This window comes from Zonotrichia leucophrys, chromosome Z (assembly GCF_028769735.1).
Source record: "Zonotrichia leucophrys gambelii isolate GWCS_2022_RI chromosome Z, RI_Zleu_2.0, whole genome shotgun sequence".
Classification (NCBI taxonomy): domain Eukaryota; kingdom Metazoa; phylum Chordata; class Aves; order Passeriformes; family Passerellidae; genus Zonotrichia; species Zonotrichia leucophrys.
This window is the reverse complement of record NC_088200.1, coordinates 74591309-74615719: the sequence shown is the minus strand read 5'-3', so window position 1 is coordinate 74615719 and position 24411 is coordinate 74591309. Positions and strand designations below refer to the sequence as shown.

Here is a 24411-nt window from a genome sequence, read left to right as displayed (position 1 = left end):
GCCGGGATGCAGCGGGGATGGAGCCGGGGATGGAGCCGGGATGGAGCCGGGATGCCGCGGGGATGGAACCGGGGATGGAGCCGGGATGGAGACGAGGATGGAGCCGGGATGGAGCCGGGGATGGAGCCGGGATGGAGACGAGGATGGAGCTGGGATGGACCGGGGATGGAGCCGGGGATGGAGCCGGGGATGGAGCCGGGATGGAGCCGGGGATGGAGCCGGGATGCAGCCGGGATGCAGTGGAGATGGAGCCGGGATGGAGCGAGGATGGAGCCGGGATGGAGCCGGGGATGGAGACGAGGATGGAGCCGGGATGCCGCGGGGATGGAGCCGGGATGGAGCCGGGGATGGAGCCGGGATGGAGCCGGGATGGAGCCGGGATGCAGCCGGGGATGGAGCCGGGGATGGAGCCGGGATGGAGCCGGGGATGGAGCCGGGGATGGAGCCGGGATGCAGTGGAGATGGAGCCGGGGATGGAGCCGGGATGAAGCCGGGATGCAGTGGAGATGGAGCCGGGGATGGAGCCGGGATGGCGTCGGGATGGAGCCGGGATGGAGCCGGGGATGGAGCCGGGATGCCGCGGGGATGGAGCCGGGATGGAGCCGGGGATGGAGCCGGGATGGAGCCGGGATGCCGCGGGGATGGAGCCGGGGATGGAGCCGGGATGGAGCCGGGATGGAGCCGGGATGGAGCCGGGGATGGAGCCGGGGATGGAGCCGGGATGGAGCCGGGATGGAGACGAGGATGGAGCCGGGATGCAGCGGGGATGGAGCCGGGATGCAGCCGGGGATGGAGCCGGGATGGAGCCGGGATGCAGCCGGGGATGGAGCCGGGATGCAGCGGGGATGGAGCCGGGATGGAGCCGAGAATGCAGCCGGAGATGGAGCCGGGATGGAGCCGGGGATGGAGCCGGGATGGAGCCGGAATGCAACCGGGGATGGAGCCGGGATGCCGCGGGGATGGAGCCGGGGATGGAGCCGGGATGGAGCCGGGATGGAGCCGGGATGCCGCGGGGATGGAGATGCAGCAGCGGCCCCGCCCGCAGCCGCCGCCCCGGCGCTGTCCCGCCCCCGGAGCCGGCGCTGCTGTGCCGGGCGGGCAGCGGCTCCCGGCCACCCCATGGACCGGATCGCTGCCCTGCCGCTCCTGCAGCTCCTGCTGGTCCTGGCCAGCACCGCGCTCGGCCGCTCCGGGGAGCGAAACCCCGCCGCGAACAGGTCGGTACCCGGGGCGCAGGGTTTTAACAATTCTGTCCTTCGTTCACAACGCCAGGACGTGGCTCTGCTTTCCACACCAGGTTTGAAAACACCCTGGGCTATTGCAGGGTGTTATTATTTCTTATTTAAAAATATATTTTATTATAAATAAATATATATCATAAACATATATATAACAATTATATATATAAATTAATAAAATATATTTTATTAAAATATTAATTATTTTGAAGCATGCTGTGTCTGGAGATGTAACTTTGCAATGATTTTGTGAACGTTGTTTAAAATCGGGTGTTTTCTGTGCATCCGCCCTAAGTTTCATTTATGTTTTATTGACTCCCACACTGATATTCCCTGGGAAAAGGGAGTTATAAATAGCATGACAGCAAGGGTGTGAAAACTACTCCAAGAAGCACAGGCACGGAAATATTCTGCTTGCGTGGAATATCTGAAGTGTGAATGCAATATTGCAAATGAGTATTAAACTTAAGAAATTACTGGATGTTTGGGTTTATTATTAGTGGTGCTGTTTCACTCTCTGATGAAGCACAAAACAGTGAGCCCAGATCATAGCAGGGGGAAGAGGGGACTTTGTGGAGCCAAGCACTGAGAAAGTGAAAACAGCCCGAGCTGCGTGAGCTGAATGACGCCCAAAGCCACCAAAAACAGAGACAAGAACACAGAGCAAACATGCTGGTGAGGGTCGCAGCTGTCAGTGAAATCTGTGCAAAATCTGAGGCAGGAAGGACATGTGGTGATCTGCCTAAGCTTGTATTAAGAGATCTGGTAGCCAGTTACCGATAAATGCTACAATATGTTTTCATTAAATAGCTTGCTTGCTGCTCTGCTCTGCCAGCTCTCAGATTTCTTGCTGCTCTTCTTAAATAATTTCACTTCTTTGTCTTTGAATCAGACCAAAATCTGACAGATAACGAGCAGTGGAGCATTTCCTGAGCTGTATTGCAATAAATATTAACAGATGAAGTCATGATCCTGATGCCAGGGAATCAAATGGGAATTTTGCCTTATTGGGAGTGGGATTGTGCCTGCACAGCGTAAATTTGCTGGAAGTTTTCTGAGCTCAGTTTCTCTTGTTTTGTTAAAAATGGAGGCTTGATGTGATCTATCAAGCTTCTATCTATCTATCTATCTATCTATCTATCTATCTATCTAACCATCTTGCTCTGATCCAGACCTTGTTGGACACCCATTAAATTGCAAATCAGCCCCAGTAATCAGTACTTTCTGAAACGTTCATGGAAATCTGTCTCCCTGTGCCAAATGTGTCAAATCATTAAAAAAAAAACAAAAAACAGAGGAGTTGTGGTGTTTGTAGATATTTCTTATTGCTGGAACTTACACAGAGGCATTTAAAAGCCAGTGATGTTTTTTGTCAGGATGTTTCTTAGAAGGAGACAGCTCTTTCCTTGAATCTGGTGTCTCTCCAAACTTACTCATTTATGGCATTAATAACTTCACTGCAATTCCTTATGTTGAGTGTCCCTAGGACCACAAACAGTGCATTGCCCCTAGGTGCTCCTCACCTTTCATAATTTAATTCTCAGTGCGTTTGAGAGGTCACATGTGATTTTTATTAATTAGCTGTAACCAGTTCAGCAGCCAGTGAGGAATTCTGCAGCTGGAGATTGCCTGTCTTAGGGAGATGACCCTGAAGTAATGGAAATAGAGAAAATTTGAAATTTCTGTAATTGGAAACACAGAATGTTTGTGTAGATGCAGAGTGCATTTTCCCATTTGGTGTAGTTTATCAGAAGTGAGTGCCAAGATTATCCATGTGGTTATTTGAGTGGAGGAAATGCTGTTTAAGACCTGCAGGTTTGCAGACAAACAATCCGGACTTAGTTATCTTATGTAGATGGATAATGTCATCTGATAAGAGGAAATTTACACTTCTTTGTACTTATAATCCCATTTAATTGGGTTTTACATAGTGACTAGTCACTATGTGCTTTGTATTAGGGCTTTGTATTAGGGCTAATCCAATTTCATGTGGGCTCCTAACATGCTGGGTGTGGTAAATTCAAGGTACAGCACACGTGCCTGGGAGAGCTGTTTACCAGTGGGCAAGGGAAAATGTGGCTCATCAAAACATGCTCCACTTGTGACCAAGTGAATCTGAAATTTCATAGTAAGAGAGGCTGAATAAGGGTCTATAACCCAAAGTGCTGGAAATTATTTGCTGTGGAGAATGCTCTAGTGCTGGCTAGTTTATTTTCTCTTACACACGTAATTACCATTTTTATAATCAAAAGGGAATTGATATTATTTTAGCGTGTAGCTATTTTCTCTTTTCTCACTTTCAATGCTTTTATTTCCACGGGGACACCCTCCAGCTGAGGGCCACAGGGCTCTGCTGCCTGCGGATTCCCCTTTTTGGGTGGAAAAGCTGCTGTTTTGGCATCCCCAAAACCAGGAAGGGATTGTCCCTGTGTGCCAGCCTGGCTGTGCCATGGGGAGTGATGGATTTCCCTTCCTGAGGGCCCTGCTTGCCTCCTGCAGGACTGCTAATTAACAGAGTAATTAGCAGGAGGGACCTCCCTCACTGTGCCCGGCATGGGGCTGTCAGGAAAATTAACCCACAAACAGCAGAGGTTTATGTCCAAAAAGGAGACAGAGCAATCCTTCGACTTTATTCCAATAAAGGGAGAGGCCATGGGGCATCCCCTGGGGTCTCTCACAGTTTTGGAGGACTCAGCTTCCTTTTTATCCCAATTTCCCAGCCACATTTCCCTTCTCTCTTTCCCCATTTCTGAGGCACTTGAGAGGTTCAGCCTTCCCAGAACACCTGATCCCAAAGATTTCCCTCTAATGTACAACCCTCTCTTTTAATTTTTAATCCTTGTGGAATTTAGGGGTTTTCCTTCCCCCACTGTTTCTTTCACCTTTCAATGTTTAATTTCATTTCTCAGCCAACCTAAAGTTTATTTGTAAAGGCAAATATCTTTTTCCATTCATCAATCAGTGGGATTCTCCCCATTGTTTCTTTTCTCTCCCAGTGCTGGTTTTATTCACCAGCAGATCCACAGCTTGTCTGTAAAGACAAATCCCCCATTCCTCTCAGGGCTGAGCATGTTCACAGGTCTGTGGTGGCTCCTGGGTCACTCTCTGCTCTTCATTCCCATGCAAACATGAATATTTCACCAGCTGTGCACATTCATCTCTGTTTGAGTGCCTTCATGCTGAAAGCAGGGATGTGACATCTCTCCCACAGCGGCTGTGGAGGAGCCAGGATTCCTTTTTCTTAATGGACAGGCACAAAAAACAGAATTAACCTTTCCTCCTCCATAAACAGCATGGAAACCTGTCAGGGAATGGGAGGAATTGCAGAGTTTTAAAACAGTCTTCTTCCAACACCAATGTTGTAGTCCAGGTGGTGATTTCCAACCTGGAGTAAATGGCTATGAGTGCTTAATTATGCATATATCCAAATAGTGTTTAATTTAATTATGGAGAGGAGCTACAAGTATAGCTAAGCATAACTATATATATATATATATATATATATATATATATATATATATATATAGCTCACCCTGGAGAGCCAAGCCCTGACTTTGCCATCCCAACAATTCACCCGTGGTGAAGTTTGCACATAAACACTGAAAACTGCTCTAATTCCTAATATTTCGGTGTAAATATTTCCACTATTTTTTTTTCCTGCTATGGTGGTTTGGAAAGATGGTAATAAATGGGGCAAGGGAGGAAGATGGAAGTGTGTTTCTATTTGGAAGGTGAGGCAGGACACCGAGGGCAGGGTGTGCAGGGTCTGTGGGCTCATGCTCAGCTGGATGTCACACACAACTTTCATGAAAAATCCTTTCCTTAGGATTGTTCCTCCTGAGAAGCTGAGAGGCCTCAGAAACAAAATGCAAACAATGGTTATCTGCTGCTGTGGAATGCAACAGGTGCATCTTTGATTGGTCCATGGGGTTGTTTGTAATTAATGGCCAATCACACCCAGCTGTCTTGGAGAGAGAGTCTGAGACAGAGCCTTTGTTATCATTCTTTGTTTTTCTATTCTTAGCTAGCCTTCTGATGAAATCCTTTCTTCTATTCTTTCAGTATAGTTGTAATGTAATATATATCATAAAATAATAAATCAGCCTTCTGAAACACGGAGTCAGATCCTCGTCTCTTCCCTCATCCTCAGACCCTGTGAACATGGTCACAGCTGAGAAAGTGGGAATTCTGCTGATGGAAGCCTTGGGGAAGGGGACAGAGGCATCACAGGAGCAAATCCATCCCCTGAAGGGGGATGGTGTCCCAGGGAAGGTGCTGGAATGCTGAAAGTGTTCATGGACTCGTGGAGAGAACTCTGGCCCTGAGGCAGTCCTGGTGTCTTGGGCTCTGATCTTTGGGTGTTTGCTGAAGTTTGTGAATCCACTGGGCTTGAGTCTCCGGCTGGGAAAAGCTGATTTATCACTGGCTGGGGTCTCTGCACAAACCACAAACAGGACAGGCTGCTGTGGAACTGCCTTGAGCTGTTTGATTTTCCAGCATCACTCTCAGTCCATGGTTATGGCAATGGAAGATGGAGCAGCTCACATCCCAGGCAGCAGACACAGAACTCAATGTCACAACTCACTTTATGAGCTTTGTGACCAATCACACAAAGCAAAAGCACACTGACAGTATTTATATCTGTATAGCGGATATTCTATATTGACAGTAGCTCTGTCCAACCACTATAAGCACAGGTACCTTTGGTTAAACAATGCTTGCTTATTTCAAATGCAATACCTGCTTGTGAGCCTTCAAACACAATGCACAGAGCTCTATTATTAAGCTTTAACCTTCCTAATATCTTGCTAGATAAACTTTTCTGTAGCTTAGGGAGTTATTCTAGACAAGCATGAATATACAGACCTGTCCGGTTTTCGGCTGTTTGGGGGGCCTGGAAAGGCCCGGAGTGGCCTTGGGGCAGCCCGCGTATCAAAGGACGAGAAGAGGCTTCAGTTCTTCTTTCGGTCTTTATGTTTATTAAATGTTTATCTAAAAGATTTTCTTTCGGCCCGACAGAGGTCTGCTCAGCAGCCAGCCATGAGCACACTGTGTCCTGCCCTCCGGACAGCCACCTATCTTTATACCCATAGTTACGTGTACAATATTTATCATTTTTCCCCAATCCTTTTTATTCTTATTGTCCGGTGCACTTTCAGTAATGACCAATCCCAAAGTGCCACCATCACCACAGAAGATGGAGGAGAAGAAGAAGAAGAAGAAGGACAGGACACGCCCCAATTCCTCCATCTTACTTCTCTAAACCCCCCTGTACAGCAATCTTAAACCCTGTGTCTCACCCTCTAATTAACTAATCCCTTCACCATTCACCCCGGTGAAATCCTCCTATCCTCATACAGGTGTCGTCTCCCGTGTAGGATCAAAGTCCAGCCACCAGACACTTCTGGCAACATTCCAGGACTCCCGAGCCCCCCAAGGGTGGTCTCGGTGGCTCAGCACCTCAGTCCTGAGGTGCTGAGATCCCACACAGACCATTGCTCTATTTGTCCTTGCTTTTCTACTTTTTAAATAATTTTTTTGCTGCCCATCTCATGGCTGCTGCTTAGCTCTCATCACAGTTCTGCTGTGTCTGGGGCCTGCCTTTTGCAGCTTTCCCGAAACCCTCTGGTTTTGTGGATTCCCACATTGATTCTGCTGACGCCAGCTGAGGACATAGGCCTCAGAAGAAAATCAAATGCTGTAAAATGCACGAGCCTGGTGGTTGTCACTTGAGATGTGCCTCACCTGAGCCCAGCCTTGCAGTGACTCCTGTGGGATTTGTTATTGCCTGGAACTGTAAGAGCTGGAATGAGAGATGCGGGACTGCAGGGGCTCTCCGAAATTCAGTTTATTCCATCCAAGGTGTCACAGCCACCCAGGGCTGTGGGTGACAGAGCTGTGCCCACAGCTGTCAGCTCCAGCTGCAGGCAGGCTGGAGACCCTTTGGGTTTGGTTACAATATATTATAGACTTTTCTTTTGGTTACAATGCATTCTATACTTCTCTTTTGGTTACAGTGCATTATATACTTCTCTTTTGGTTACAAATGCATTCTATACTTTTCTTTGCTGAGCATCTTAACACAGCAGAACCAATCTATACCTTAACTATTATCTACAGCCCATCATAACTACTGTAATGACCATATTCATGTTGCTGTTCTCCAGTCACTAAAGTCAGTACATTACAGTTTAAGCTCGAAGTTGTTTTTCAGTTTTCCTGCAGTGGGAAATTCTGAGACCTTTTTTCCACTTGCCACATTTGCTGCCTTGTTTGCCTATGCTCTCTTTCTGCTTGGTGAAATAATCTTCTTGTTTGAGGTGGGTTTATCCTTTGCTCTGAGCCATAAAACCCCTTCTAACTAACACACCCTTTGCCTCCTTGGTTATCCAGTGAGGCTGGCTCAGCAATTCTTTTCTTCTGTATCAAAACTTGCTTCCATCTCTATTCCTTCATCAGACTCTACATTTAAAAATCTTTGTGCTGGGCAGACATAACTGTGAGACTTTCTTGTCAAAATTCCATCCTTCCCAACACACCCCAAAAATGACATCCCATGGGATGAGATGTCACCATTAGGTTGGATGTGACACACACATGTGATCAGGGTCCAAGAAGAAAAAAATTTTTTATTCTGCGTGTTCTCCAGCTTATATACTCTTAACAAAGCGTGATCTTAAGTCATTAACTGCATCGCAATAACTGATTATATTCATTGGTGCAAAGCAATTAACATCAGTATAATTGGCAAAAATTACAGGAATTTAATAAGGTAATACAAAATAATGCAAAAATTAATACAGAAATTTATTACAGAAATTTAATAACATATACACATGTACTTATGCACGTAGTCAGCTTACAAAAATTGTCATGTATCTTTTCTAATCCGTTTCCATGCTGACGGCCTTGTCTTCTTCCTTGCTATGAATTCACTCAAAAATCATCAATTGTTATTTCTACTATTAACTCAGCTTTGTCCAGCCCCTCCATAGGGGGACAGTGTGGTGAGGACATGGGAGTGCCTGTCAGGGCTGGTCCAGCTGAGTGATCCCTGAAAATGAGACACTTTTTGCCAGGCTGCAGCAGCTTTGGGACATTTTGCCCTGTTCCTGTGGCCTCCACCAGCCAAGGACCCGAGTTGCCTTTGGAATGTTCTGTGGAGTGAAGCAGCAACACATTTCCCCATCAACTTGCTGCAGACTTTCAATTCAGATGCTGCACAATAAATGTTTTTCTGCTCTCTCCTAGTTCACATGAGTTTTCAGATCAAGATTCTCTCCAAAGAGCTGGTAAGGCTTTTGGGGGGCTGAATCCCTGGATTCTGGTTCTGTTATGGTAGATTTTATCCCCAGACGTCAGAGAGTCTTCTGTCACATGTTTTGTTAAAGCATAACCCTCTTTAAAAATACCCTTTAAAGGATTTGCCTGTTAAAATAACAATTCACTGTCCAGCTCTGAGATGCAGCGAGAATGTGGAAGGAAAAATATTTCACCGTTTTTTTTTAACCAAATGAAAACAGAGTTAAGTGCTTGAAGGATGGGGCTGTGAGAGTGCCCATGAAATTATCTGTGCTTGTGAAACTTCACCCTCCTGGCAAGGAGGAGTTGGGATGTCAGGGAATTTGTCACAGCTCCCTGTCCCTGGCAGGGCAGGGAGAAAGTTCCCAGTACAGTTATCACACTTTTGCCAGGCTGTTCAGCACATACCCTTCGATGGATTTGCTGCATGGAGGAAAAAAAAAGCAGCTTTTAATGTGTTTGAGATGAATAAATACAGATTTAGACTGAATCCTGCAATTTTGGGGCACTGGAGTTCCTCCCGGTAAAGGTTACAAGGTGTCCAGTGAAAACAAGAGGAACTTTGGTGAACAAGAAAGGTAAATTAGAAAATACATGTAGGGAAGGCAGTATTTGCTGCCAGTCAAGTATTTCCCATGGCAAAAGCAGTAATTCTGACATGCACATTTTGTGCAGGGATAATTATTGTTTGCTTAGGAACGTGGACAATTTTGTAGATGTGTGTTTTTTATAAATGTGTGTTTTTATAGATGTGTGTTTTTATAAATGTGTTTATAAATAGGTGTTTATAATATGTTAATAATGAAATAACACTCCTCCTTCTGCAGGTCAGCATTACAATGGTCGTGTGGAGCCAAAGTTTAATCTTAATCAAGAGGCAATTGCACAGGTAATGCCTGGAGGACTGGATCTGTGAAGTCTTTTCACAGCACATTTAGGTCTTCCAATTTAACTGCAACTGAATTAAATGGGATTTACTTTGTTCAGAAGAAACACTCAACAGAACCGTGTAAAACATTGTGGTACAGTTCTGCCTCACCACTTGCACAAATATTCTCTGCTTTTCTGCAGTGACACCTCGGGTGTTGTTGCTGGTGCTGGCTGGTCATGTTTTGGGACAAATTCCTTATATCCATCTCCTGTGCAATGGGATTTCTTGTTCTCATTTCAGCTGGTGCGGAAGGAAGAGCTGGGGCAAAACTTGAGATTTTTAGTGGGAGCTTTTTACCTGAGACCAGGCTGTAGGTCTTGTCAAAAACTGAGCATAAAAGCCTTCCTTACCAAAAGTGATGCATTCCAATGTTGGGAACATGTTGAATAAATCTCTCTCATATGGGTTTCTGAGGAGACAGCCCTGCTATTTATATAAACACACTCATAGCCACTCAGCACATTTCCTGGCCATCATCTTGCTTTGCTTTCAGCTTGTTGCTCTCAGTGCTTGTAATTTTAATCCTGAAACATCCTCGTGCCTAATGTAAGGTCCAGTATCAAAAGGGATCTTTCAGGGTCTGAGCTGAGAGTTATGATTTGCTAATCTAAACAGCACACACGCAAAAACATCTCCCTTTAAGCCAAGACAAAACTTTGGGGCTTAACTGTGTCCCTTCTGGAGCCTGGTGAGATGCTGTTTATGACTGGGACTCAGGAACTTTTCTGTTTTTATGTGAACTTGCAGTCATATGAAATGGTAAAAATGCACATTGTGTGTGTTATCTTATTTGGATAGGACAGAGGTGGTCACTGGAAATCTGAGGGTGAAATTTGAGAATGGCTTTTAATTTTTGCAGTTCTTTCTCACCCCTAAGTCAAATTGTCTTTTGCCTCACAGTCAAATTGTCTTTTTGAAAGTTGAAATTTGGCTATGAAATTAGGCTCACAAGGGGTGGCAGTTTTATGGTGCATGCAGAGGACATGGAAGCTGCAGTCCCTGGGTTTCAGTCCTGATTTTGTAAAGGCAGGGATCCCTGCCTGATCCATCCCATTCTGCAGCAGGTGTTTCCCTGTTTTCAAGCCACGGTGAGCCAAGCTGCCTGCAGGTAGGTTAAATTCAGATATTTCTCTCACCTGGGCAGCTGCTCAGAGTGCTTCCAGCATGGTGGACTGTTTCCTTGGCACAACTCTGGGTCCTTTCCAGTGGGCTGAAGCAATTCTTAGAGGTGCTGTAGAGAACCTGCACCTTCTGGGCTGGGGCTGGGTGCTCTTTGAGGTGCCATCCCCATGGTGGGAAGGGGAAACAGCCAATGCCTCTTCTTCCTCAGGGCTGGCTCCGATTTCTGGTGACTCATTGTGAAAAATGCCAATCACTTGTTTTTAAAAGTTTAAACGTTTAATAGTAATAAAATGGTTCTAAATTCAGTAATACAATTAGAGTAATAATAATTTGGACAATTAGGACAATACGAGATAATAAAACAAAGAGTTATGGATGGTCTGGGTACCTTTTCTGGGCAAAATAAGCCCGAAAAAGGACCCACATTAACAGAGGATTAACCCTTAAAAGCAACAGCCTGTTGCATATTCATACACCTCATCCATGATGCATAAATTCCATTCAAACACAGGATTCTGTCTGGGCACTGTCAGCTGCTTCCTCTGAATCCTGACGGCATCTTCAGAGTTGAGCAAGGCAGGAAGAAGTTAATTTCTCCTGATAATAGAGCAATAAATTCTCTTTCTCTGAAAGATTCAGGTGTCCTGTGGCTGCTATCTCACTGCAAGTTCTTTCTTTAAAAAAGTATGCTACATAGCATAGTTTCTATTTTAACATTTTGTTATAACCTCAAACTATATTTAACACACTACTTAAGAGAATTAATTCTAATATAACACATACAATATTCATTTTAATATTTGCCAAAAGCCAATCACAAACCACAAACAGGACAGGCTGCTGTGGAACTGCCTTGAGCTGTTTGATTTTCCAGCATCACTCTCAGTCCATGGCTATGGCAATGGAAGATGGCAGCAGCTCACATCCCAGGCAGCAGACACAGAACTCAATGTCACAACTCACTTTATGAGCTTTGTGACCAATCACACAAAGCAAAAGCACACTGACAGTATTTATATCTGTACAGTGTATATTCTATATTGACAGTAGTTCTGTCCAACCACTATAAGCACAGGTACCTTTGATTAAACAATGCTTGCTTATTTCAAACACAATACCTGTTTGTCAGCCTTCAAACACAATGCATAGAGCTCCATTATTAAGCTTTAAACTTCCTAATATCTTGCTAGATAAACTTTTCTGTAGCTTAGGGAGTTATTCTAGACAAGCATTAATACACAGACCATTGCTCTATTTGTCCTTGCTTTTCTACAGTTTAAATAATTTTTCTGCTGCCCAATCTCATGGCTGCTGCTTAGCTCCAGTCACAGTTCTGCTGTGTCTGGGGCCTGCCTTTTGCAGCTTTCCCAAACCCTCTGGTTTTGTGGATTCCCACAGCAAGGACCACCCTGGAGCCACCCTGGGCTCCCCCACAGCCCCCTGAACGTCACCATCAACGGCACCCCCTGCATCCTGTTCTGGGCCAGGAGGATCCTGATCCGGATGGAGAACCACACCCAGCTGGATCTGACAGACAGGACCTTTGGAGCCCACGCCACCGTGGATGTTGGGGACTCGAACTGCAGCGAGGACAGCGCCATGTAAGGGGAATTCTGCTCTGCTGGGGGAGCTGGGGGCAGGCAGCTACTCTGGGCAGTGAATATGGGAGTGGAGCCTTAAGGTTTTAGCTGTTATATTTTTCAAATCCTGTGCTGCTTTAGGGTATAACTCTAAGCTCCATATAGAGTGTTAGTTGCTGTCTTCACGTTTTGGTCAGACAACACAATCCTTCTGAAACTGAAGTGTGACGGTGCTCACAGGGGTTCTTGGATGAGGGAAGAGACGAGGATCTGACTCCATGTTTCAGAAGGCTGATTTATTATTTTATGATATATATTACATTAAAACTATACTAAAAGAATAGAAGAAAGGATTTCATCAGAAGGCTGACTAAGAATAGAATAACAAAGAGTGATAACAAAGGCATGTGGCTTGGATTCTCTGTCCAAGCCGGCTGGGTTGTGATTGGCCATTAATTATAAACATCCAACATGGGCCATTCACAGATGCACCTGTTGCATTCCACAGCAGCAGATAATAATTGTTTGCATTTCGTTTTTGTGGCCTCTGAGGAAAAATCCTAAGGAAAGGATTTTTCATAAAAGTTGTCTGCAACACTCAAGGACACCTGTCTTGGTGTGAACACACAGGTGTCTGTTAAGGAAGGCAGGAGCCTCCCCTGAAATGGAAAATGTAAACCCCCTCCCCCTGAATTTCTATAAATTTTAAATTAAGGGGCTCTCAGGCAAAGATATGAGAGCAGGAATAACAGTACTTTAATAGGGAAGAAAAACAAAAAGATAAAATGAACAATGCAGTACACTAGAACAACACTGCCAGAGTCAGAACCCAACCTGACACCCTGTGGGTCAGGGTGTTGGTGGCAGTCCCATTGGAAATGTGGCTCAGCCCTCCTGCAGTGTCAGGGGTGGTTCTGTTGGAGCAGGGGGATTTGTAGAGAAGGATGGATTCTTCCTCTGAAGATCCAGTGGGAGAAGAGACAGCTGCTGCCCCTCTGGGGAATCCCGTGGAGAAAGCTGTGCTGGTGTCTCAAAACCTCTGGATTATATCTGGGTAGCAATGCTTGGCTCCTCCCCCTGGATTATATCTGGGCAGCAATGCTTGGCTCCTCCCCCTGGGTTATATCTGGGTAGCAATGCTTGGCTCCTCCCCCTGGATTATATCTGGGCAGCAATGCTTGGCCCCTCCCTCTGGGTTATATCTGGGTAGGAATGCTTGGCTCCTCCCTCTGGGCGGAGCATCTCCCAATGGGATGTTATAGTTCTTATCAGCCATGCAAGGACATTCAATAACTGTTATCAGCAGATGTCTCCCCAGATGTGGAAGGGATAAGGAAAGCTGCCCAACTAACAGAAGACAGCTGCCATACAGATGGTAAATAGAACACAATTTGCTTGGTAATCCGGGACAACGCCCTAAAGCCTCAGGCCCTGAAAGTATAAACAAAAGTGAATTGAGGGGGAGCAAACTGGGGCTAAAGGACTTCTTTACCTGAAGCTGTAATTGGAGGATTAACCCCTGAAATGCAGATGGACCAAACTTATAATTGTGTGAAAAACTCACCACCGTTTTCCATCTTGGGTGCAGCCCCTGGGAGGCTTCTGACTGCCCAAGATGTACCTATTGCAAGCCTTTAATAAATACTCACTTTATTCTCTTGATCTTGTCGAGCTTCTGTTCTAGGCAGCCACTCCAGGCTGCCTAGAGGAGTGGCCCAGGTTTTTCTGATGATGTCCTGCCACTGTGGGTAGCAGGGATTGTGTAGTTTAAGCCCAGCCTGTTGTGGACACTCAATATTCAGTTTTTGCAGTGCTGCAGCCCCTCCTGGGGCAGCCAGCTCTGCTCTCAGTGCCCATGGGGCTGAAGCTCTTGGTCTGTCTCACCTCCAGCTGTTTTACACAGCTGCTCGTGGGGTTGGAGAGGGGATCCTGTGCTGGATGTGGGGCGTAGGTGCTGTGCGTGGGTAATTATCCCTTCAAGGGATGTGTGCCAGTGATGAGTTTTTGGGAGTACCTAAAAACAGGGGTGCACAGAATGAAGGGTATTAAAAGTGGTTATATTTATTGAAGGGACTTCAGGTACATTTTGGGCAAAGCCCCTCAGGGGCCACACCCAAAAATGGTCCATGGGATTTTCACACTTTTATAAATTTGGTCCATTTGCATATTGGGGGTTAATCTAACAATTCCAGCTTCAGCTAATGAAGTCATTTACCCCAAGTTTGCCCACCCAACTCACTTTTGTTTGCATTTCTGGGCCCTGGGGCAGTGAGGTGCCCTTGGTTGCCAGGCCTGGAGAGGAATTGTTGTGCCTGCCCAGAATGGGACAGCAGCAGCTGACACTGAATGTGGAGTTTGGAGTTACACACTAAAGAACTGCAGGGTAGCAAATACATGGAAATTATAAAGGTAAAATCCCAAGGCATCACCAGCAGTGCTGCACAAGGTTCTTTTTCAATTTCACTTTTACTTTCTGGTAACCTCTTTGTGGTTACCAAAAATGTCTGTGCACTTTGTGCTGTACAATCACAAAGTAGGTGTTACCTCTTTGATTTTACAGCACAAGGTGCACAGATGTTTTGGTGAGGTTACCAGAAAGCTAAAAGTGAAATTGAGAAAGAACCCACCATCACAATGTTCAACAAGGCAGTTTGAATATTACATCATCAGCACGGGAACTTATCCAGCACTCTTTTGACAGGGAGAGGTAGAGAATGGAATGAACTTATGTTAAAGATTAAAAAAAAGTGATAACAAACATTCCCTCCTCTCCTCTGGCCTACAATTTGAAAATAATCTTAGTCTGATTAGTAAATATTTTAACAGAAATAAACAGAGTTTATTAAGGCAAAATTACGGGTTTCAGAACACAGGGAATGGTATCAGATATAATAATCCAAGCTGCATTTTTGTTTTATTTTTAGTTGAATGGCACATTTACCTGTGTCTAATCCTCAACTATCTCTGACTTACATTTATAATAAAGCAAGGGATGGTCCGGGTTCAGTGCCCTGTTTTAGGGGACCTGTGTAACCCAAGAAGTCTAGATCCCCTAGGAGATTGTGGGGCTGTTTTTTACCTTTTTAAAATTTTTTTTATTTTAAAATATTTTTGTTGGATTTTTGTTTGTTTTGGGTTTTTTTTTGTTTTCTCAATTAATCTTCAACTTTAATTTTTGAGGCCTTTCAGAACCTGTGTGCTTTCACTGTGTTTTCTTTCTGTCTTACTTGAACAATGAGAATCTCCACGCAGGTTTTAAGAGGCAAAATGTTACTTTTAAGCGAGAAGAATCTATTCAGACTAATCATGTATTGCATTAATTAACCTGGGAGGGCCTTTCACCTTATTGAACTTCAGGTGCCCAAGGCGGTGCAGAGCTGCCTCACAGCCAGGGCATTTTGTGAGGAAGGAATGTGGAAATCTGAGCTCTCCCCTCTGCTTCCTTTCGTGCTCTGTTATTTAAAAAGATGGGGACAAGGTGTCTGTTTGCACTTTCTAATGACAGGCAGGGGTGATGCTGGACTGAGATGTGGTGGCTGGGGGAGGAGAGCAGATCCACTGAGCCTAATGGTCAGCTAGGGTGGGAAGCAGTGGGATTGAGTTTTGTTGGAAGTTAAACATGGATTTCTATTCTTTCTGGGTGGTCTAGGCCTCATTCCAATCAGCAGGTGAATGAGTACATTTCATTAGAGGAAGATTTAATCCTTTCAGGTTTTTTTTTTTTTTCCCACTGACTTTTAAGGGTAGACTGAGCAAAAAATTCCATGTATAACTGAGCTTAATCTTTTGTGGTGCTTTTTTCTCTGAAGGTCTCTGAATTTTTTTCCTAGCCTGATATTACTTGCTTTTTGACCTAGGCTTTCCCTGAAGTTTGGTGACATTGGCAATCTAAAGGGACTTGTTATCAGGTAAGTTTATATAATAATATCCTTACCAGATAATAACATAACACAAATACATTGTTGTGCAGTTGTGTGGGGAGTTAAAGAGAGTTTGTTTAAGCAAAAATATCGTGAAAGAAACTTGTATAACTGAAACACCTGCATTCAGCATGTCTGTCACCTGACTTGTTTTATTAAGGCTTTTTTTTTCTCCTACATTGAGTTTTCTACTTGTGGAAAAGTTTGGGTCATCTCTTTTGTGTAGAATCTTCCTGTGTCTGAGATTTTAGCTGAACTTTGATAGTTCACTATGGTCTGGGTATCAGACCACTTTATTTTTGCTTCTTGGTGATAGAACAGCATTTCAAGAGAACTGACTTTCCATACACTTGGTGGCGGGGGTACAATCCCTGTGCCACATTCACATTTTTCCAAGTATTTCGCCAAAATCCCGTCATATTCTTCTTGCTTTGTGGGAGAAACCAAACTCCTTGAGCTGCTACAGGGAAAAACCTCAAACCACAGAATCCCAGGATATTTGGGGCTGGAACCCAGGGTAATTTGGGGGTATTTGGGGCTGGAGGAACCTCTGGAGATGATCTGGTACAATTCCCTGCCCAGGCCGGGTCCCCTGGAACGGTGGCAGAGAAGCTGAGGCTGGGATGTCTCCAGACACTCCAGGCCCTCCCTAGGCAGCTGTTCCACCGCTCTGCCACCCTCTCCCTTTCCAGGCTCCAAGGAAGGAGCAAGACCTCACATAATTCTGATAATTCTGATACAAACTGATCACGCCGACGACTCTGACGCAGTCACTCACCGCGCGAATTTAGTGTCCGCAACCCTCTGACTGATTTTCTTCTTTCTTCCGCTCCAACATGGCCTCCCCAGGCTCCTGTTGACCACCAGCTACTACCAGCTGTCGGTGCAGAGCTGGTTCAGCCTGCAGAGGCTGCAGCTGCTGTACAACCACTCGGTGCAGGCGACGTTCAACGCCTCGGGGATCCGCGCGCCCGCCGCACACTCGTTCCGCTGCCAGCGTGTCAGCAGCCTGCAGAGACACGATGCTCTGCTGGTGCCCGGCTCCGAGCACGACCTCTCACACCTCTGGGAGGTCACCTTCATCGACTTCCAGGTGATGCCATTGTCTTGGTTTGGAAAGGCAGGAGTCTGCAATGGAAGGCAGGAGCCTCCCCTATAATGGAGAATGTAAAGTCTCCCCACCTCTCCCAATTGCTATAAATTAAGGGGCTCTCAGGCAAAAATATGGGAGCAGGAAATAACAGGTCTTTAATAGGGAAGAAAAAATATTAAAAGGATAAAATAAACAATGCAGTACACTAGAACAACAGTGACAGAGTCAGAACCCAACCTGACACCCTGTGGGTCAGGGTGTTGGTGGCAGTCCCATTGGAAATGTGGCTCAGCCTTCCTGCAGTGTCAGGGGTGGTTCTGTTGGAGCAGGGGGATCTGTAGAGAAGGATGTATTCTTCCTCTGAAGATCCAGTGGGAGGAGAGACAGCTGCTGTTCCTCTGGGGAATCCCGTGGAGAAAGCTGTGCTGGTGTCTCAAAACCTCTGGATTATATCTGGGTAGCAATGCTTGGCTCCTCCCTCTGGATTATATCTGGGTAGCAATGCATGGCTGCTCCCTCTGGATTATATCTGGGTAGCAATGCTTGGCTCCTCCCTCTGGGTTATATCTGGGTAGCAATGCTTGGCTCCTCCCTTGGGCTCACATCTCCCAATGGGATGTTATAGTTCTTATCAGCCATGCAGTGACATTCAATAGTCTGTTATCAGCAACATCCCCTCCCGAGGGAGGTGTGAATGTGGTCACTCAAAGAGAGAGATAAGGCAAACTGCCCACTTGGCAAAGGTAATCTGCCATACAGTTGGTAATTTAAAACATCTTGCATTGCAATCTTCAACAGCCATGGATTTCAGACAGGTGGATGCCATGGATGGGTTGAGGGGAGGTTTTGGACTTCTTGGGAAAGGCTGTCACCTTCCATGCGTAGTTTACACACTTGTGCCTCACCTTGTGATGTTTTTTGGGCTACCTAAAAAGAGAGGCCAGACAAAATTAAGAAAATAAAAAGTGGTTATATTTATTGAAGGGTCTTCAGGTACATTTTGGGCAGACAAAACCCTCCCTCAGGGGCTACAACCACAAATGGATCCTGTGGCCTCCATTTGTGTCCCCACGGCCTCTGGACACAGGCTCGGCTCAGCTCCAGGGCCCGGCCTGACAGGCCTGTGTCAGACCCACAAAATATTTTCACCTTTTATGCCCTTTTGGGGCTACCTAAAACCAGAGACCATACAGAATTAAAGGAGTAAAAAGCAGCTATATTTATTGAAGGGCCCTCAGGTACATTTTGGGCAGATGAAGCTCCCTCAGGGGCTACACTCGGGAATGGACCACAGGTCATGGGTTTTCACACTTTTATGTTTGGTCTGTTTGCATATTTGGGCTAATCTAACGATTCAAACTTCAGCTAATGGAGTCATTTACCCCAAGTTTGCACACCCAACTCACTTTGGTTTGCATTTCTGGGCCCTGGGGCAGTGAGGTGCCCTTGGTTGCCAGGCCTGGAGAGGAATTGTTGTGCCTGCCCAGAATGGGACAGCAGCAGCTGACACTGAATGTGGAGTTTGGAGTTACACACTAAAGAACTGCAGGATCACAAATACATGAAAATTATAAAAGCTAAAATCCCAAGGCATCACATGGAGCACAAAATAGAAACTAAGACTTTTGCGGTCCAAGGAAATTAAAGGCTGTTTTTTGTAGTCTTTCTGCTTGTGTTCCCTCTAGTGGTGAGTGAATTTGATTACTTGTCATTACCTTGTTTTGAGCTGAGCTTTCCCACTCAGCACCAATAACAACACCACACACCCAGGCACGGGATTCATCTCACTTCACTTTTGGTGCCTATAGGAATTTTAATCTTGTGCCCTGATTATAGTCACCCCAGCCTGCCTCTAAAGCCACTGGATAATTCTCCTGACCCATCTTAACCCCTTATTTTAGGATGAGATTAATAATCTTCTGAAAGTGCCAATTCTGCGCTTGACAATGAGGGAGCCGAAGATGGCAGGACTAGAGTGACTTTATATACCTGAGTCAGGGGGCATGAGGAGCTGAAAAAGAAATGGAAAGACCTTTTGTCACTGTGTGAAAAATGTCCATGGACTGATTTAGTGGAGCAGAGAGCTAAAATCCATATTAGAACTGAAGCCAGGAATATGACCTGTTGGTGTTTTCCATAACTGAGTGCAGCTTCCTGTAGTTTCTGTAGTTTTGCTGCCATGTGCCACCCATGTGGGACTGGTGAGAAAAGTGTTGTCCTAGGGCATAGGAAAATAATTTGAGAATATTTCCTGGTTTGTCATGTTGGATTTTGTGAAAAAGTCTGAAGCAAAAAACTCTGGGGACTCTCAGCAAGTGATGTTGGAGATGCACAGTTAATATGAAAAGTAGCATGCCTGCAGTTAAATATTGCTGAGACACCAAGAGTGAGTCTTGGTGGAAGGTTCTGTTTGAAACACAGCTGCAAATCCTTTGGGCAGCAGAGTGGAGGGGATTAGAAGAGCTGGCAGTTTGAGGAGACTGACCTGGAGCATTAGCTCCAGCTATCAGTGGGAGAGACAAATTTGTGCAGGTCTCAAGTCAGAAATCCTCACTGCCATCAGGAGCAAATTAATGAAACACAAGTTAATGAAAAACAAATTAGTGAAACACCAGTACTTTATTTAACATGTTTGCTCTTGTCCTCTCTGTAGATTCAAGGTTTTAACATCCAAGAAGGACATTTTGCCTACGCCAGGGACTGTGCATCCTTCTTCTCCCCAGCAATCCTGATGGGCTTGGTGATGTCCCTGGTCCTGCTGCTGGTCCTGGCCTATGCTCTGCACATGCTCATCCACCTGAAATCCCTGGACAGGCACTACGAGTGCAAAGCTCCTCCTGCCTATTTTGCACACATGAAGGACAGTGACATGGGAGATGAGAAGGAGCCCCTGAGAAACAGTGGAAATGAGTCCTATGAACTCAGGAACCAGCAGTTTGGTAAAATCTACATTTAGCAGTATCTCAGTGAAACAAGAGGTGTTTTCTTCTGCTGGCACTGTTGTATGTGGTTTGTGCAGATTTTTCTACCACCTGATGAAAAGTAAAGTAGGTAACAGATTGTTTTAGCCAGTTATTCACAGGTAATCATCTCGAAGATGCCTTGGGAATGAAGGTGAGAACAAAAAAATTCCATTGTGAGTTAGAGATATTCGTGTTGTGGGACTTTATTCCTGTAGCAAAAAGCCAAAATAGAGGCTTCATCCAGCTTACCAAGTCCTGAAGAGAGAATCTGTAATGGACACTTTGAAATTAAATAAAGGTTAAAAAAACCCCTCAAACCAAACTCTTTACATATTCTTTCAGAAGGCAAAATTTTCCTTCATTTTATATTTGCTCTGTGTTCTGACAAAAGAGCACCAGTTTCTTTCTCAGGATGTGTTTTCTTTTTATTTCCCAAGTCACACCCCCTCCTTTTTGCCCCCATAAACTCCTTTTCCCGCTCTGGAATCTTCAGGGCCAGTTTCTATCCACTGCACAGATTAAATGGTGGCTGCAGGGCAGCAGCATCCTGGTGCTTTCCTGTGTCTAAGCTGGAGGTTTATCCCAGGATCTGATGGGAAAACACCAGACATCTGCTCACAGAGGCTTTACCCCGTGGCTCAGCTCTGTGCCAGGAGATGGATTAGGAGCATTATGTGCTGTAATTCCAGGTAAATTTATTTTCTACCAAATCCCATCAGTCTCCCTCGGGACTTCTACCTGAATGGAGAATGCCAGATGGAAATAGAAATAACAGATAAATATAAACCAACAAATATAAACAAACAAATATAAATAAACAGAGAGGTGGAAGGTGCCAGCAAGCAGTGAAAAGGATACTGTGCTATGATTTTCACTGCTGCTTCTGAGAGTTCAGGATACTGTCACCCCACTCATCCTTTCTTCTGTTAGGGGCAAAGTTTGGGAATTCCAAATTAGCCATAATTTGGCCCTGATTGCTTGCAAGTCACAGCAATGTTCTCATCACTGTAGTGCTTTTATGTTACAAATAATGGGAACTACAGCATGATGGAAAATCAATCAAAACCACATTTGCAAGCAAAGGGCTTTTTAAATTTTAGATTACAGGATTAATTTGTTGTTTGAAGCCTTTGCAAATGGTGCTGCAGAGGTCTTTCAACACCTTGAGAGATGTCCACATGTACTCTGTTTATTAGTACAGGTGACTCACAGACTAGATGTGGAATCCTCGGAGATTACTTCATCTAGGAAGGCACTTCAGAGGGAAAAAAAAAATCTTTGACACGTAACCAGGTGTAATAGACAAGCTTTTGAGGACTTGCCAAGGCTGCCTGTGGCCAGCTGCTGCCAAACTTTCATCTTTTCCATGAATGGAGCAAGCAAAAGCAGGAAAGTCTGAGTGGGGCTGGCAGGAGAAGGTGAGAATTAAACCCTGCCCAGGCTGGTCCCCTGTGAAAAATATCAATCACTTGTTTTTAAAATTGGAAAAGTTTGATAGTAATAAAATGGTTATGCAATTAGTAATACAATTAGGGTAATAATGTTTTGGACAATTTGGATTAGGACAATATGAGACAATAAAAACAAAGACTTATGGATGGTCTGGGTACCTTTTCTGGGCAAAATAAGCCCAAAAAAGGACCCACATTAACAGAGGATTAACCCTTAAATGCAACAGCCTGTTGCATATTCATACACCTCATCCATGATGCATAAATTCCATTCAAACACAGGATTCTGTCTGGGCAGTGTCAGCTGCTTCCTCTGAATCCTGATGGCATCTTCAGGGTTGAGCAAGGCAGGAAGAAGTTAATTTCTTTTGATAATGGAGCAATAAATTCTCTTTCTCTGAAAGATTCAGGTGTCCTGTGGCTGCTATCTCACTGTGAGTTCTTTCCTTAGGAAAAAAGTACCTTACATAGCACAATTTCTATTTTAACTTTATCTTATAAGCTAAAACTATACTTAACACACTACTTAAGAGAATTAATACAGCATCACTTTCTAAAGCAACACACATAATATTCATTTTAATATTTGTGAAAAGCCAATCACAAAATACTCATTTTCCACATTCCCTGTCCTGCACACAGAGCTGGCTGATGCTGGGCACAAGGGTGCCAGGGTGCCAGGGCCACACAGGAGATGTTCCTCGTGCTTTGGAGAGTTGGGCTGTTGTCCCGGATTGCCAAGCAAATTGTGTTCTGTTTGCCATCTGTACGGCAGTTGTCCTCTGTTCAGTGGGCAGCTTTCCTTATCTCTTCCACATCTGGGGAGGGGACATTGCTGATAACAGACTATTGAATGTCACTGCATGGCTGATAAGAACTATAACATCCCACTGGGAATGTGAGCCCAGGGGAGAGCAGCATCTATCAATTACAGGGAGAGCAAGCATTGCTACCCAGATATAACCCCAGGGGAGGGGCCAAGCATTGCTACCCAGATATAACCCAGGGGGAGGAGCCAAGCATTGCTACCCAGATATAATCCAGAGGTTTTGAGACACCAGCACGGCTTTCTCCACGGGATTCCCCAGAGGAACAGCAGCTGTCTCTCCTCCCACTGGATCTTCAGAGGAAGAATACATCCTTCTCTACAGATCCCTCTGCTCCAACAGAACCACCCCTGACACTGCAGGAGGGCTGAGCCACATTTCCAATGGGACTGCCACCAACACCCTGACCCACAGGGTGTCAGGTTGGGTTCTGACTCTGGCAGTGTTGTTCTAGTGTACTGCATTGTTCATTTTATCTTTTTGTTTTTCTTCCCTATTAAAGTACTGTTATTCCTGCTCTCATATCTTTGCCTGAGAGCCCCTTAATTTAAAATTTATAGCAATTGGGAGGGGTGGGGAGGGTTTACAGTCTCCATTTCAGGGGAGGCTCCTGCCTTCCTTAACAGACTCTTGTCTTTCCAAACCAAGCCAGCTGTCCTGCCTGGGGCTGGGGAAATAAAACCTGGCACTGTTCAGAGGCAGCCTGACAAATTTAATGTGATCCCTGGTGTGAGGTCCTCACCCTGCTGAGCTGCCCTTCCCAAACCCTGAGGTTCTTGAGGCACAGGGCAGCCTCTTCCTCCCACAGGGGTCATTTCTCCTCCTGGCTGGTGTCTGATGGTGCTGCCAGGATAAATCTGACCTGATAATTAATTTCCTTGCATGGCTTAACTGGGCTAATCAACACCTTTCTTGTGAGAGGTTCTACAAGAGTGAGATGGGGAATGAGGGAATTTCCCTGTGGTCCTGTCCCTCATTCCTCATCCCCTTTTCCAGCCCAGCTGTGCTCCCTTTGCTTTTCCCTGGTTTTCAGGGTGGATGTCTGCTGGCTGAGTGCTCGAGATGCTCAGCACTGCAAATCTCCAGCATGAGCCAGGACAGATTTTTGGGTGCAGATTTTCAGGGTTTGTGTGTGTGTGTCCCTCCCAGCCCCTCCTGAACAAGAGACAATAATTAGTACCTGATAACTTAAAAGGAAAACTTCTGAGGTAAAAAAAACAACAACAAAACAAAACAAAAAAATTCCCAAACCAACCAATCAAACAATAAAACCCCCAAAAAACCAAAAAACAACAACAACAAACAAAAAACCCACAAAAACAACCCAAAACCAAACCCCAAAAAAACCAAGGATAAAAAATTCTTTCAGTTTATCAGCTTTTCTAAACCATGACACGACTGGGAGTCTGGGGATACCAAATATTTCTTGCCGTGCCAAAGTTATAAATGACAGAAGGATTTAGAAAGGATAAATACACTAATTGAATTAGACAGGAAATAGACTGCTGGTCACAGGACTGGAAGGATGAGCCTTTATATATATATATATATATATATATATATATATATATTTGTAAAGAGTTAATGATGCTTTGGTGGAAAATACACCAAGAAATCATCTTAATTGTAGTTTGTGTCTCCTGGTGCCACGTATAAAAGCAAGGACCTATGGCTGAAAAATACAAAATTGTGCATTCTTACATTTCCAGTAAATGTGAGCCAAAAAATCCTTATCAAACGCATATTTTGGAAAAACAGAGACATTCCACTGCCTTGGTCCTTGAACAGGAAAATTGAAGCTAAAATTATTTGTGTGCTACAGATGCAATGGCACTAACAGACTGGTTTATAAAATACAAGGTTTTTCCACATGCACAATTCCATTTCTGCATGAGAACACCTCAGGCTTTCCAATGTGAATGTGTTCACTCACACAAATACCTTACAGCATCTTTTTAAAACCAGTTCAATGTTCTAAATTCAG

The 24411-nt window shown here is 44.9% G+C and overlaps 1 protein-coding gene across 1 annotated transcript; it reads left to right on the top strand.

Moving 5' to 3' along the window:
• Positions 1–940: 940 nt before the first annotated feature.
• On the top strand, positions 941–20468 carry LOC135459647 (V-type proton ATPase subunit S1-like protein). Its single transcript, XM_064735878.1, has 7 exons — positions 941–1217; positions 8490–8530; positions 9368–9429; positions 11992–12194; positions 16031–16081; positions 16943–17186; positions 19840–20468. Exons 1-7 carry the CDS (start codon positions 949–951, stop codon positions 20140–20142), a joined length of 1173 nt encoding a protein of 390 aa, XP_064591948.1. The 5' UTR covers positions 941–948; the 3' UTR covers positions 20143–20468.
• Positions 20469–24411: the final 3943 nt, after the last annotated feature.